Genomic DNA, 13,109 nt, shown 5'->3' with positions numbered 1-13,109 from the left:
TCCAAGGCACTCTCAGAATTTTCCTCCAACACCACAGTTCAAAAGCATCGATCTTCCTTCGTTCAGCCTTCCTTATGGTCCAGCTCTCGCAGCCATATGTTACTACAGGGAACACCATTGCTTTAACTATGCGGGCCTTTGTTGTCAGTGTGATGTCTCTGCTCTTCACTATTTTATCGAGATTTGTCATTGCTCTTCTTCCAAGGGGCTAATGGCTAATGTGCATATTTTTTATAGAATTGTATCTTGTACTGGTCAGTGACCGTAATAAAATCAAGTGAATTGTATTTACACACTAGGGAGTAAAAGCATATTTTTTCAGTACTGTTTCTCTCCACGCAGGGAGATAAACTGTTCAAGCAAGACACAGAAGCAGAAGCAGGAAGCCAGAAAGAGCAAGCCCAAAAGATTCATCTTTATCTAGGCTATTGACAATTAGTTACCATAGTAACTATTAGCATATCAATTTGGAAGACAAAAGACTGCCTTGTTGACCTGGCCAACACTCAGACTTTTTGGCTCCAGCAAGAAAAAACTACACCCACCAGAACTTTTTGCTTCTTGATTCCTAAGCCATAAAAAATGAAATAACAACAGAATAATATAGGAATTTATATCCCATCATTTTAAGAATTTCCTTCTCAAAAAGTGTTGTAGGACACGCTGAAGAGCAAGAGCAGGCTTTGAAATTTTAAGATCTGAAACAAGGACTGCTAAAGGAAAGGGAAATAGGAAGAGAGGGTTATGAATTATTTATACTGTTTTCCATGTATTAGCACTTCTCTCTTGTTTAGCTCAGGTCTCAGGATAATGATGTAACATTTTGGTAAAAACATGCAACTGAGTAACCCAGCACTGGAGGCTAAGATGGAAAAAATCTCCACAGCAGCCACATATTTTCCTTTGGTGCTCAGGTAGCTGGGAATAAAGGAGAGCCACACACTGCAAAAGACCAACATGCTGAAAGTGATTGGTTTGGCTTCATTGAAAGTGCTGGGGAGTTTCCTGGCCAGAAAAGCCACTATAAAACTGGCCACAGCCAGGAAACCCATGTAGCCCAGGACGCAATAAAACATGAACACCGAGCCTTCGTTGCATTCTAGAACAATCTCCTCAGTGACTGAGATCATATCAGCGTCTGGGAAGGGGGGAGCCATTGCCAGCCACAAGGTACAAATGACGGCTTGCACAAGAGAGCAGGTAAGTACAATGGAGGTTGCCAATTCTTTCCCCACCCACCTTTTCATTTGGGATCCTGGCTTGGTGGCCAGGAAAGCTAAAACCACAATGATGGTTTTGGCCAAGACGCAGGACACAGCCACTGAGAAGATGAGTCCAAAAGTGATTTGTCGGAAGAGGCATATTATAGTCCCAGGCGTAATGAGGAACTGCAGTGCACAAAGGAAGCAGAGCTGGAGAGAAAGGAGAAGAGTGTAGGTGAGATCCCGGTTGTTGGCTTTGATGATGGGGGTGTGGTGGTGTTTCAGAAATGTTCCCAGCACCAAAGCTGTGAGTAAAGAGAAGGAGAGGGCCACAATACTTAAAGCAGTGCCCAAAGGTTCTTCATAAGACAAGGAAGTAACCCTCTTGGGAATACATGAAGTTTTGTCTTTGCTTGCGTACTGATCTTCTGGGCAACCTGAACAGTCTTCAGCATCTGAAAAATGGAAAGACTCATTCTCTTACTATTCTCCCACAAATATTTCTATCCTCAGTAGCACAAAATCATTATGATGATTATGATTTAGAACTAAATTTTATTGTAAACCAGTTTATTCCACTTCATTCTGGGGAAGACCTAGCTATGCAGTCAATAAGAGGTGACCATTCTGTGATGGCACATAATCAATCAATCAATCAATCAATCAATCAATCAATCATTTATGGTATAATATTAAGATTTTAACGTTTCTAGGATGAGAACAAGTGGAAAGCATCCTAAATATTCTTTATTTATTTAATTTAGCCTGAATTCAGAATATTCATGGAAGAACAGCAGAAGTCTGGAGCACCAGAGAGTTACACTCATGTTCAAAACACCATGAATAAAAATGTCATTCTCAGGTCTTCACTGGACATGTGCAGATGATAAAGAATAGAATAGGGAACTGCCCTGTTTGTTTTACTAATTATTCCAGGTTGATTTTTTTTTTAAAAAAATGAAGTACTTTAAATAAGATTTATCTAGTTCAGCTAACTTTGAATTAGACCTATGCAATCTGAACAATTCTTTGTTAGATTATCCGATGAAATAGTTACATTAAATATCTTTGATACTGGTATATTTCTGTAGCAGATTGCTATGTTGAAATTTATTAATGGTTGTTAACAAAGCTGAGTTAAATTAAAAAGTCCGAATAACTCTGGCACTTTTTTCCTCCATCAGCTTTGTTTGTGTGCTGGGTGTGCATGGGTATTCCCACCATACACAGGGAAAGCAAATTATGCCTTCTACACAAAAAAATATGTGTATTGAAGCTTGGACAAATCTCTCTTGTATATTCCTACAGAATGTAAGGTAACTGTTGATTGATAGTTCTTACCATTCTGGCCTGACACCTTCCCTGCAGGACATAGGATGCAGTCATAGCAGCAAGGTGGTTTCTCCCCTTGCTTTTGCCTGAAATAACCAGGATGGCAGCTATCAGTACACACAGATGAGGGCACGGTCTAATCCATAAATGGGAAAAAGGAAAAAGGAATTTACCATTCAGGACAAATATTTGGAAACCTTCAGAAGATAAATTGGGATTTTAAAGACTTACAGGTCTACAGAAATTTCAGGGGAAATTTCAATGGATCTGAATTGCCCATCTGGATGGAAATTGGGTTATGGTACAGACATACCTTTGACACATATATGACATTTGCTTTGAGTTCATACTTATTTTCTTGGTATCATAGGGCTGTAGAAAGCTTCAAAGGGGGATTTTGGTTCAACAGAGGTTAAAATGGACCTTAATGGACCTCTTAAAGGTGCTTTACGAAGTGAAGTGGCTATCTTACCTAGTGTTGGCCAAAGTGCTTCCCTCTTTTTTGTATGCTGTGGTTAATTCTACAGCACTTATGAGACCTTCCAGACTAAACATTTTCAAATTTCCTGAAGGTCTTTCAGGCTGGATCTCATCACTCACCCTGCAGACAATCCCACAGAATTCGACAAATATCTCCTTCCTCAAATTCTATCAAGGTTTCCTGTGTGAGTGGCTGGGAAGCTTTGAAAGGTTCCTGTGCATCTGTTTATACAGTACTTCATAAACAGATTCCCATAAACTTTCCCTTTCTCATGATGTTTTGTAGTGAAATTGACAAATAACACTATATACATAAAAGAAAATAGAGTGAATTGAGGGCTACTATTTATTTATTTATAAATACAGAATGTATTATTTTTATTCATGGACCCAGTGGAACCTGGAAGGAGAAATAAGATTGGGAGTTTCAAGGCCAACTTGATATTATAGCAATAGAGCACTGACTAAATAAAAGTACCCCTGACTTGAATGTTTGTCCTCTGAGAGCTTTAGACTTGAAGATATTTATCTATGTGACCATTTTCATGATGTAAGGGTTAACATCGATCTGAACTATGGTAACTAGACATAGATCTGGCCTTGAACAATGTTTAACCTGAGTTGATAACAGTTGTAATGCAGATAGGCTAGCCATCTGAAAGGCCTTGTGTTTTACAAAGACATAAATATCTCTACCTTTGATTACAAGTTTACTCGTAATCCTTTGCAATCATTCATATCTATCTATCTATCTATCTATCTACACATACATACACATACATACATACACATACACACACATACATACACATAGATACATACACATATACATATACATACACATACATACATACACACACACACACACACAGACACACAGACACACAAAAACATATATTTGAGAATGCACATACATGTGTGCATATACGTATGTACAGATGTATACTGCAGAAAATCTTTATTTCATGATGCTTAGCATTATCAACTGAAAATTATATTAGATGGACATTCGAGGCTACCTGGTTAACGCTGCTATGCCAAGTGATGTTGTTATCATTGATCACAAACATCTTCTCTTGAGGAGCCCAAGGATCCAGTTTCCCGACCTTCCTTCGATGAAGGGATTGGTTTGGGAATGTTATCCAGTTTATAATATCAAATGCAACTATCAATTTCCCATTCCTGTCAAAAGAAATTGCATCTCCAGCACTGTTATTAAATGAGACTCTTTTCAGATAATAGTGGAGCTGGATATGAAAGGAAAAAAATAAGCACATACAATAGGGTAAGTTAGGGAAGAGATGAAACTATTCCATTTCAAGTAGAGGGAACCTCAGATACTGCTGAACTATTTCATTAAAGCTGGAAAAAAGTTAATGAACATCAGTCATCAACCACATATTTCACTTATACAGAAGCTAGAAACTAGATGAGCTTATCTTCTGCCTCCACTGCCAAAAGGTCCCGTTCTTGAACCCACCCATTCTGGGAGTGTCTGGCTTCCACCTAAACAAACAAACAGACAGATAGAATCATACTGCATTTTTTCCATGTCATAAATAGAGGAGTAACACTATTAATGATTTTATTTTATTTGCAATTTTATGTAAGCACTAATCACTATGTCACCAAATTCCTGCTAAGGGAAAAAATGAGAGAGTCTTACTCATATCCACTTGGGCTCTTAGAGGAAAGGTAAGATATGGAAGGAAGGATGGAAGGAAGGAAGGACAGACTGATTTTAGGCTAAAGATAGAAATGGGTTTATTGTCAATCCAGTATGAGACATATGCATATGTAACAGAAGCAAAATTGAACTGCTTGATTTACAGATATTCCAGCCCTCTAATCTAATGGAGAGAGAAAAGACAGCTGGGGAAGTAAACTCATGAAATCTTGGAGGGAAATGCAAGTTTTCCATGCATTCTTGAAGTACGAGATGAACTCTCCAAATTTAGTACTCTCCACTATTTGTTTAGCTTCCACTTTACCTGCCATGGCTGCTGATCCGGAAGGTGCACTTTCCCTCTGTTCATTGGCACTCTGTGTTTTTCTGCACTCAGCTGCATGTCATGTAAAGCATACGCGGCAGCAGAGACTGAATTGTATATACTGTAACTGTGGCCAGTCATGCTCATTTCAAAAAGAACCGCAGGAAGGCTCTCCAATCTCTCTTCCCCAGTGCAGGTGCCATCTTCATTCACAGATGGAGTGGGATAATCACAGCCAAATGCTTGTTCCCACACTTCTCTGACAAACAGATCCCCTTTTATGAATAAATGGTTCCTACTTCGAAGGAAAGTTTGAAATCCTGGAACTTCATTGGAGTAAGTGGCAAAAGACAGCGCACCATGGAGGACTTGTAGATCCCAACTTCTTTGAAAAACGTAGGAAGCCAGATCCATCTCAGACAGCAGGATCCACACTTTAGCTTTAGGCTTTACAAGTACTTCCTCCATTTGAGGTAAATGTAACAACACCCTCAAAAGTAAAACATTTCTTTCATAGACTATCACTGCATTGGCTTTGCTGTTCATGATAACGTGATATGTTTCCAACAATTGTTCCATTCCATCAGAAAGAGAACTGATGAAAAAAGGCTTAAGACTTTCTAGGAATTCAACACAAATGCCAGAATGGGGGAATAAGGAAAGCATGTTTTGCTGAAATCCTTCTATTTCATCTTCTTTAACCAGAACCCCAACCCAGGTCCATCTGAAATGCAGCAATAGCAGAAGAATCCCTCTGTACTGATATTCCTGATTTGGGACCATTTCATAGAGAGAAGTGACTTGGGTTTTCTTTTCTATTTTTGGAAGAGAAGTGTACACAAACTAGAAATATAAAAATTAGATTGTTTAAAATGGGAAATTAAAGGGGAGGGGGAATATTATTTACAAGTACCGTATGGTTTAAAAAAAATAGATTGTTCCTTTTATCCTTTTTTACAGGATGAATTGCATGAAAAGAGATTAGTGTGCCCAATGTTTTTAATGCACTTAAGAGTCTGGGGTACTTTCTCTTAACTTGCAATTATACAGATAATGTTCAGAATTCCTAATACAGAAGTTTAGAACTAACAACAGTCATTGAAATGGTGGATAAGACTTGAAAGACCATGTTGAGGACATATCATCTTTCTTTGTGATTGCTAGGAATCAGCACTAACTCAATGGAACAAAAGTCAATTAATCAATTCAAAGGGCTTCCTATAATTCAAAAACTTCATGTTACTTGAAACTGAAGTCTCAGTTCTCTCAGCCTATATGTATCTCCAAAGCATACTTCTCTGATTCCATTTTTCTGCTACATTTTTCCTTTACTGGACTTGGTGCACTGTTGAATTGTTGGGTTTTTGATCTCTGTTAGAAAAGTTATGTAAATCTTTGTACTTAAACTTTGTACTTAGGGATGTTTGGATCAGGAAATTTATAATTCATTTTACTCTCCAAATAATCAGGGCAATCTTATATTTTACTTACTGGATAGTAGTCTTTTAAAAAGGTAATACTCAGAGATAACTCAATGTACATACATTTACATAATTTTAACAGACTTTGAATACACTTTGTCTTAATGTTCATAGAATTATTGAAACTTAAAGTCTTCTATACTAAGACCAGTGAGATAAAATACTTGATAAGATAAAGAAAAAAAATTATAAATCATTTCTCAGAAAATACTCCAGCTACATGTAGCTGTGCATAATAACACATAGACATTTTTATAATATATGATCAATCTGAAACAAAGAAGATAAAAAATAGATAGTGATCACAAATACTCAAGGAGAAAACTCAGAAAGGTGGCCTGGAAGTTATCTTTTGTCTGATTTTATATGCTATCATACAAAATGTGGTGGCATGACAAAATTGACTTTATAATACATAATCAGAGAAACAACATTGCTCTAATTAACCTAGATTTTTTTTTCATTTTTTTAAAGTATTTATAAGCATGTAACAACAAAAGCAAGAAGAGAGGAAAAAATGAAAAAAAAATCTAAAAAGAGATTTAAAAGCACTAAACTATTGACTTTAAAAAATGCAGTATTAGGTTAGTGTTGCATATTAAGTATCTTTTATTAATTTAGAACTTCAGAGCCTTATTGAAATCAAGTCAAGGCAATTAACTTCTGAAGCCAGTACAATATAATTTGTAAGTCAAGATAAAGGATTAACAATAAGTTCCGTCTAATATAAGTATGATTTCCTTAGTGAATCAAACAGAGGCTTAGCTATTAAACCCTTACGTTAAGACAAACCCACACTTAGGCTCCATTACAAGCCCATGTGTGCAATTATAATCAATGAATGGATTCCAATTTGAATTAAATTCTCTGTCAGACTCCTTTTTCAAATATGAAGTTATCTGTGACGTTGACATATACTCTCAGAGCTTAATCTATCTCTTGCTTACCACCTGTTCTTTAAAGGTAAGGGCTAGAGCTATGTTCCAAATCAAGGTAAAGCTCAAACCCAGTGTACATTAAAGTACTCCACTGTAGAGTGAGAGCATACAGCTATAACCCATTTTCTCCAAATTCAAAAGCTAGCATGAATCTCTGCTCTTCCACGTTGTTCTAGAGATTATCATATAATTGGAAGCACTGTGAAATCCTATCAAGAAGGGAAAACAAATAATTTTTGCCCTTGCCCTTGAAGCTTAATAAGCTTCAATGTGGAAGAAAGAGAAAACTGGATTCAGCAGTCAATGAGTCTCCCAAAAGCAAAGTGATTCTTGCAATGAGATCACTATCATTTACACAAATTAAATCCTTTTGGCAATGATAATAAAAATATATGGACACTTTGGAATGGTGTAAAAAAATCCTAGCAAGAAGTTGATGAATTCCAGAAACCGAAGACAAAGTCTTTGAGATACTGTGATGAAGGATATAAGACTCTGAGTCTAAATAGCAGTCCATATTGAGAGTTGATGATTAGCTGGCTGTGTGGGAAGGCTTAAAAAGGGCACTGTTTGAATCACAACAGTTGATGCCCAAAGGTATTTGAAATGTTATTATCTCAAACAACTTTAAAGTCTAAAATCTTCACATACACTACTTCAGTCTATAAGAAACTGCCTTTGATTTCTCTACTGAGATACAATTCCAAAGAAGGTATCAATAGATACTTCTGTGCCTCTTATATTAGAAAAGTCTTAGAAAGTGAAGAAAATGGGTGTGACTGAAGTCTCCTAACAACCTACCTGTGGAACTTTGTACATCGCCAAGATAACTGACATATCAAGAGAGATTTCAGGATACAGAGCCCCAATCACGGAAATCATGTTGTTCTGGGTACCACACTTATAATTGGGAATCAATTTGTTTTCAGGGGAGAAAAGTTCCATGGTAGTATGATAAGTCCATTTTCCAGCATACTTGTCATAGATTCTGAAGCCCAAGGTGATATTGGGTAAAACCTGGACGTTTTCATTGATCTCTTTCACAGCAAATACGAATGCCAAAACATGCTGGTAATGCTTAGTGAGAACTCTGCAAAATATATATATATACAATCAATCAATATCAGCACCTAAAAGAGACATTGCAAATGAGATATACTTCATCAAACAGCTGTGTTTTATAAGGTAACACTTAATCCGCCAGTTAAAGTATATAACCCAGTATTTTGGACACTACAATGAAAACCTTTCTTAAGGGTATTGGTGTTCTCTTCTGTTGAGATGTGCATGTATATGTGTTCAAAGAAAAATGGATTTATTTTTTTTTAAATCATGTCTATATTGAAAACTCAGTTTCACAATGCACCTTTTCCTCTTATTTTAGCAAAATACATATTTTTTTAATTCTTTCTACCTTGGCAATAATGTTCCAGGACTGTAAGTTAGAATAATGGGGGGAAAAAAGAATGTATTGTCTCGAATGGCAGAACTAATTTGAGTACATACACGGAAATTAAAAACATGCTTACTTTATTGCATAAATCCAAGCTTAGTATATGATTTCACACAGAAAATCTGGTCAATTAAGTAAATATATCTGAGCATAGGGCTGTCCAAATCTTTGAAATGTTTCTCTTCTGGAAATGCATATCTGCATTTTAATAACTTCTCAAAATTAATTTAAAAGGTATGCATTTTAATATATACATATATATATACATATATTGCTTACAGAAGTTCATCAATAACTGTAAAGATGTGGTTTTCTTTAAAGTGAGTTTGCACTTTAGGAATAACAAAAAGAGAAGTAATGGCACCAATGATGAAGTCTTCAGTTTGAAAATACTTGTGTTGAGTAATAGGAAGATCACTGAAAGCACAATCTATTCTCTCTATATGGCATGCCACGTGAGGAAACAACACTAAAAGAAAAGCAAATATCATTCTTCTCAATGTACGTTCAATGCTGAAAGAGTTAGTCTTAGTTAATTCTGCAGTGTCTGTGAGATAGCTGGATTAGAATGACCATTCATATTTAACTTCTTAAACATTCTGTACTAAAGAATTTTTTTTTGAGCCATCCTAGAAACCTACCTACCTTTAGTTTCTAACGCAACACATGAAATTACATGAACCTTTATATTATCTATCACCTCCCCATCCTTAGTTAGGCTGATGGGAACAGTGTCTTCAGAATGGCTGTGCCAAGGAACAGAGTTGTTCAACAGTCATTGTAGTAATTAGAGGTGAAGAAAAAATAATTCTAAATTAGATTTCTCTGTTGCATTATGAAGAATGTATTTTTCACCTCTAATTACTAGTTAACTACCAAGGGACATATCAACGTGAAATGAACTAGGGGTAGAAATGTAGTCAATGGTTAATTTAAATCTCTACTTTTTAAATTTATATAGTTTTGGACAGAGGCATGGATACATAAAGAATTTTAGTCTGAAAGTTTTTAAGAGAAAATTCCAAACACTGTGCAGAAGCTACTTTGCCATCTTCAAGGATTGGATCCAATCCTCTAGAAATAGACTGTCTTGACTCAATTGTGGTTCCAGAATACAATTTGGGAAAACACAGTTCTGTCCTTGTTGTGAGGATTCTTCTTATCTTCTTATAAATCTCTCCAATCTCAATGGGGATGTTCTCAATTTGTCCATCGAGAAAATGATTGGGACCAGGAATCTTTTTATCCCCTTCCTCCCCATTTTTCCAAAACTTCTCATATGGAATTCTATGTAGATAATGTTTAAGCCCGAGACTACACAAGCCATTTCCTTTATAAGACTGTAGAGGGCCTGATCCAAATATCTAGAGTTTTGGATAACTTTTGGAATGCAGATCCTGGCATTTCATAATCACTTTTGTACTTTAGTTGGAAAAATCAGTACTTGGACCACATAATTTCATTCTGAGCTATACAATAGGACTGCTCAGGAATGTAGAATACCTATGCATTATAAAAAACAAAACAAAATAATGTTTTCTTAGGCTGATAAATAAGTTGGAGATCTTCACAAATGCTAATTGGTTCTCTAGGCATAACGACAAGAGAAGTGATGTCTCCAACAATGAGGTCACCTGGGTGGAAATACTTGTGAAGAATGGGAAGAGGATCCCCAATCGTATGTTTCATCATTTGTAATTTGGAGGTAAAGAGCACACCCAAATCCAAGGATTATGCACCAGATCCAAGGATAGACTAGCCAGATTTGAATTGCCATAAACATCTCACTCTATCCTGTTATGTTCTGAAACATGGAATATGAAACCCACAGGATCAGAGGTGATTCTGATAGAATCCTTGTTGTTGTTTATTTGTTCAGTCACTTCTGACTCTTTGTGACTTCATGGGCCAGGCCATGCCAGAGCTTCCTGTCAGTTTTGGCCACCCTCAGCTCCCCCAAGGATGAGTCCGTCGCCTCTAGAATATCATCCATCTTGCTCTTGGATGGCCCCTCTTTCTTTTGCCTTCCACTCTCCCTAGCATCAGCATCTTCTCCAGGCTGTCCTATCTTCTAATCATGTGGCCAAAGTATTTCAGTTTTGCCTTTAATATTGTTCCCTCAAGTGAGCAGTCTGGATTTACTTCCTGGATTATGGACTGGTTTGATCTTCTTGCAGTCCAAAGTACCCTCAGAATTTTCCTCTAGCACCACAGTTCAAAAGCATCAATCTTCCCTCTCTCAGCCTTCCCTATGGTCCAGCTCTTGCAGCCATGTTACTGTGAGGAACACCATTGCTTTAACTATGCAGGCCTTTGTTGTCATGTGATGTCTCTGCCCTTAGCTATTTTATCAAGATTTGTCATTGCTCTCCTCCCAAGAATTAAATGTTTTCTGATTTCCTGGCTGCAGTCAGCGTCTGCAGTAACCTTTGCACCTAGAAATACAAAGTCTGTCACTGCCTCCATGTTTTCTCCTTCTATTTACCTGTTATCAATCAAGCTGGTTGCCATAATCTTTTTTTGTTTTTTGAGATTGAACTGCAACCCCACTTTTGCACCTTCTTTTTTCACCATCATAAGGCTCCTCAGTTCCTCCTCACTTTCAACCATCAGAGTGGTATCATCTGCATATCTGAGATTGTTTTTCTGAAACTCCCTGGCTTTTTCCATTATCCAGCGGACGTTGGCAATTTGGTCCCTAGGTCCTCTGCCTTTTCTAAACCCAGCTTGTACATCTGGCAATTCTCACTCCATAAATTGCTGGAGTCTAGCTTGTAGGATTTTGAGCATTACCGTACTGGCATGTAAAATAAGTGCCACTGTTCGATAGTTTGAACATTATTTAGTGTTTCCCTTTTCTGGTATGGGGATATAAGTTGTTTTTTTTCCCCCAATCTGATGGCCATTCTTGTGTTTTCCGAATTTGCTGGCATATGGTATTGACAGCATCATCTTGCAAGATTTTAAACAGTTCAGCTGGGTTACTCTTGTCTCTTGCTGCCTTGTTATTAGCAATGCTTCTTAAGGCCCATTCAACCTCACTCTTCAGGATGTCTGGCTCTAACTCATTGACCACACTGTCAAAGCTATCCCCCATATTATTATCATTCCTATACAGATCTTCTGTATCTTCTTGCCACCTTTTCTTGATCTCTTCTTCCTCTGTTAGGTCCATGCCATCTTTGTTTGTTACAATCCAATTTGTCTCTAATTTCTATCTCAAGACACGAAAATAGAGGGAATTCTTACACTACTTGGTAGCTCTCAGACTTGCAAACAGATACCAGTCTCCATAATGGCTTTACCTAGAAGCTGAATTAATACTGATCATTTTTTATAATTATTATAGAGGGAAAAGTGTCAATTTTTAAGTTGTTCTTAAATATTTTTCACCTCCAAATAATGCTTCTTAAGGGAACAACAAAGGCAGATTAACTTGGAATGAAGTAAAGTGGCAGAAAAGCATCCAAAACCCAGGTAACAAATGGTTTATGAGATGATAAAAAAGAAAACATTGCTTCTGTAGGCACATCTTTAGACACATATGTAGATGCAAGTTGGCCAGAAAGTTCTCAAAGAAATATTGCATTTCAAAATTGGATATGGAGTATCATTTTAAGGCAGGCTTCATGAAGATCTGTAGCTTAGTATTAGTGGCTTTTTATTTTTTAAAATCATTTTAATTAAATACAGTTTCAGTTATGATGTCATTCGGAGTACCTCCTAGCTGGACAGACTCTTTGTTATTTTCCTGGCATATTTCATTCATAGTGCAATTTCTGGGTTCTCTGCAGTAAAACAGCTGCCACTGTTCTCCAACATGAAGGCAAGCTTAAGACTAGCAAGTCAAATGAGCAACATTCTCACTTACCTGGCTTATCTGTTTATGTTTGTATTTCTGTTCATGTGTGTGTATGTGTGTGTGTGAGAGAGAGAGAGAGAAGCTATATCCATCTATACGTCTATCCATCTGTCTAATTGTAGTCAATGAAACAAACCAAAATATAGAGACTCCAGACAAACAACTTTACAAATAAAATATACTATACATTATTATACTAGAAGAGGAATATCTGAGCTACCTGAAATATATCACATGGCCAAGGCGTGAAGGCACATTGTTGTTAAACAGTTTTTTAAAAAAATCTTATCACATGAAAATGCAATTATTTGTTTGCTTGGGGGGGAGGGAGAATCCAGTGTCTTGTTCCTAACATTGTAGATAACACCCT

The 13,109-nt window shown here is 36.8% G+C and overlaps 1 protein-coding gene across 1 annotated transcript; it reads right to left on the bottom strand.

Moving 5' to 3' along the window:
- Positions 1 to 749: 749 nt before the first annotated feature.
- On the bottom strand, positions 750 to 12,646 carry LOC134496714 (vomeronasal type-2 receptor 26-like). The gene is made up of 7 exons (XM_063302423.1): positions 12,598 to 12,646; positions 9,157 to 9,346; positions 8,226 to 8,514; positions 5,006 to 5,848; positions 4,034 to 4,261; positions 2,544 to 2,670; positions 750 to 1,657 (listed from the first exon to the last, which is right to left on the bottom strand). The coding sequence occupies exons 1-7, from the start codon at positions 12,644 to 12,646 to the stop codon at positions 750 to 752; spliced, it is 2,634 nt and encodes an 877-aa protein (XP_063158493.1).
- Positions 12,647 to 13,109: the final 463 nt, after the last annotated feature.

Source organism: Candoia aspera, chromosome 4, assembly GCF_035149785.1.
Source record: "Candoia aspera isolate rCanAsp1 chromosome 4, rCanAsp1.hap2, whole genome shotgun sequence".
In the NCBI taxonomy this organism is placed as follows: domain Eukaryota; kingdom Metazoa; phylum Chordata; class Lepidosauria; order Squamata; family Boidae; genus Candoia; species Candoia aspera.
Note: the sequence above shows the minus strand (reverse complement) of the source record. Positions and strands in the feature narration are given on the sequence as shown.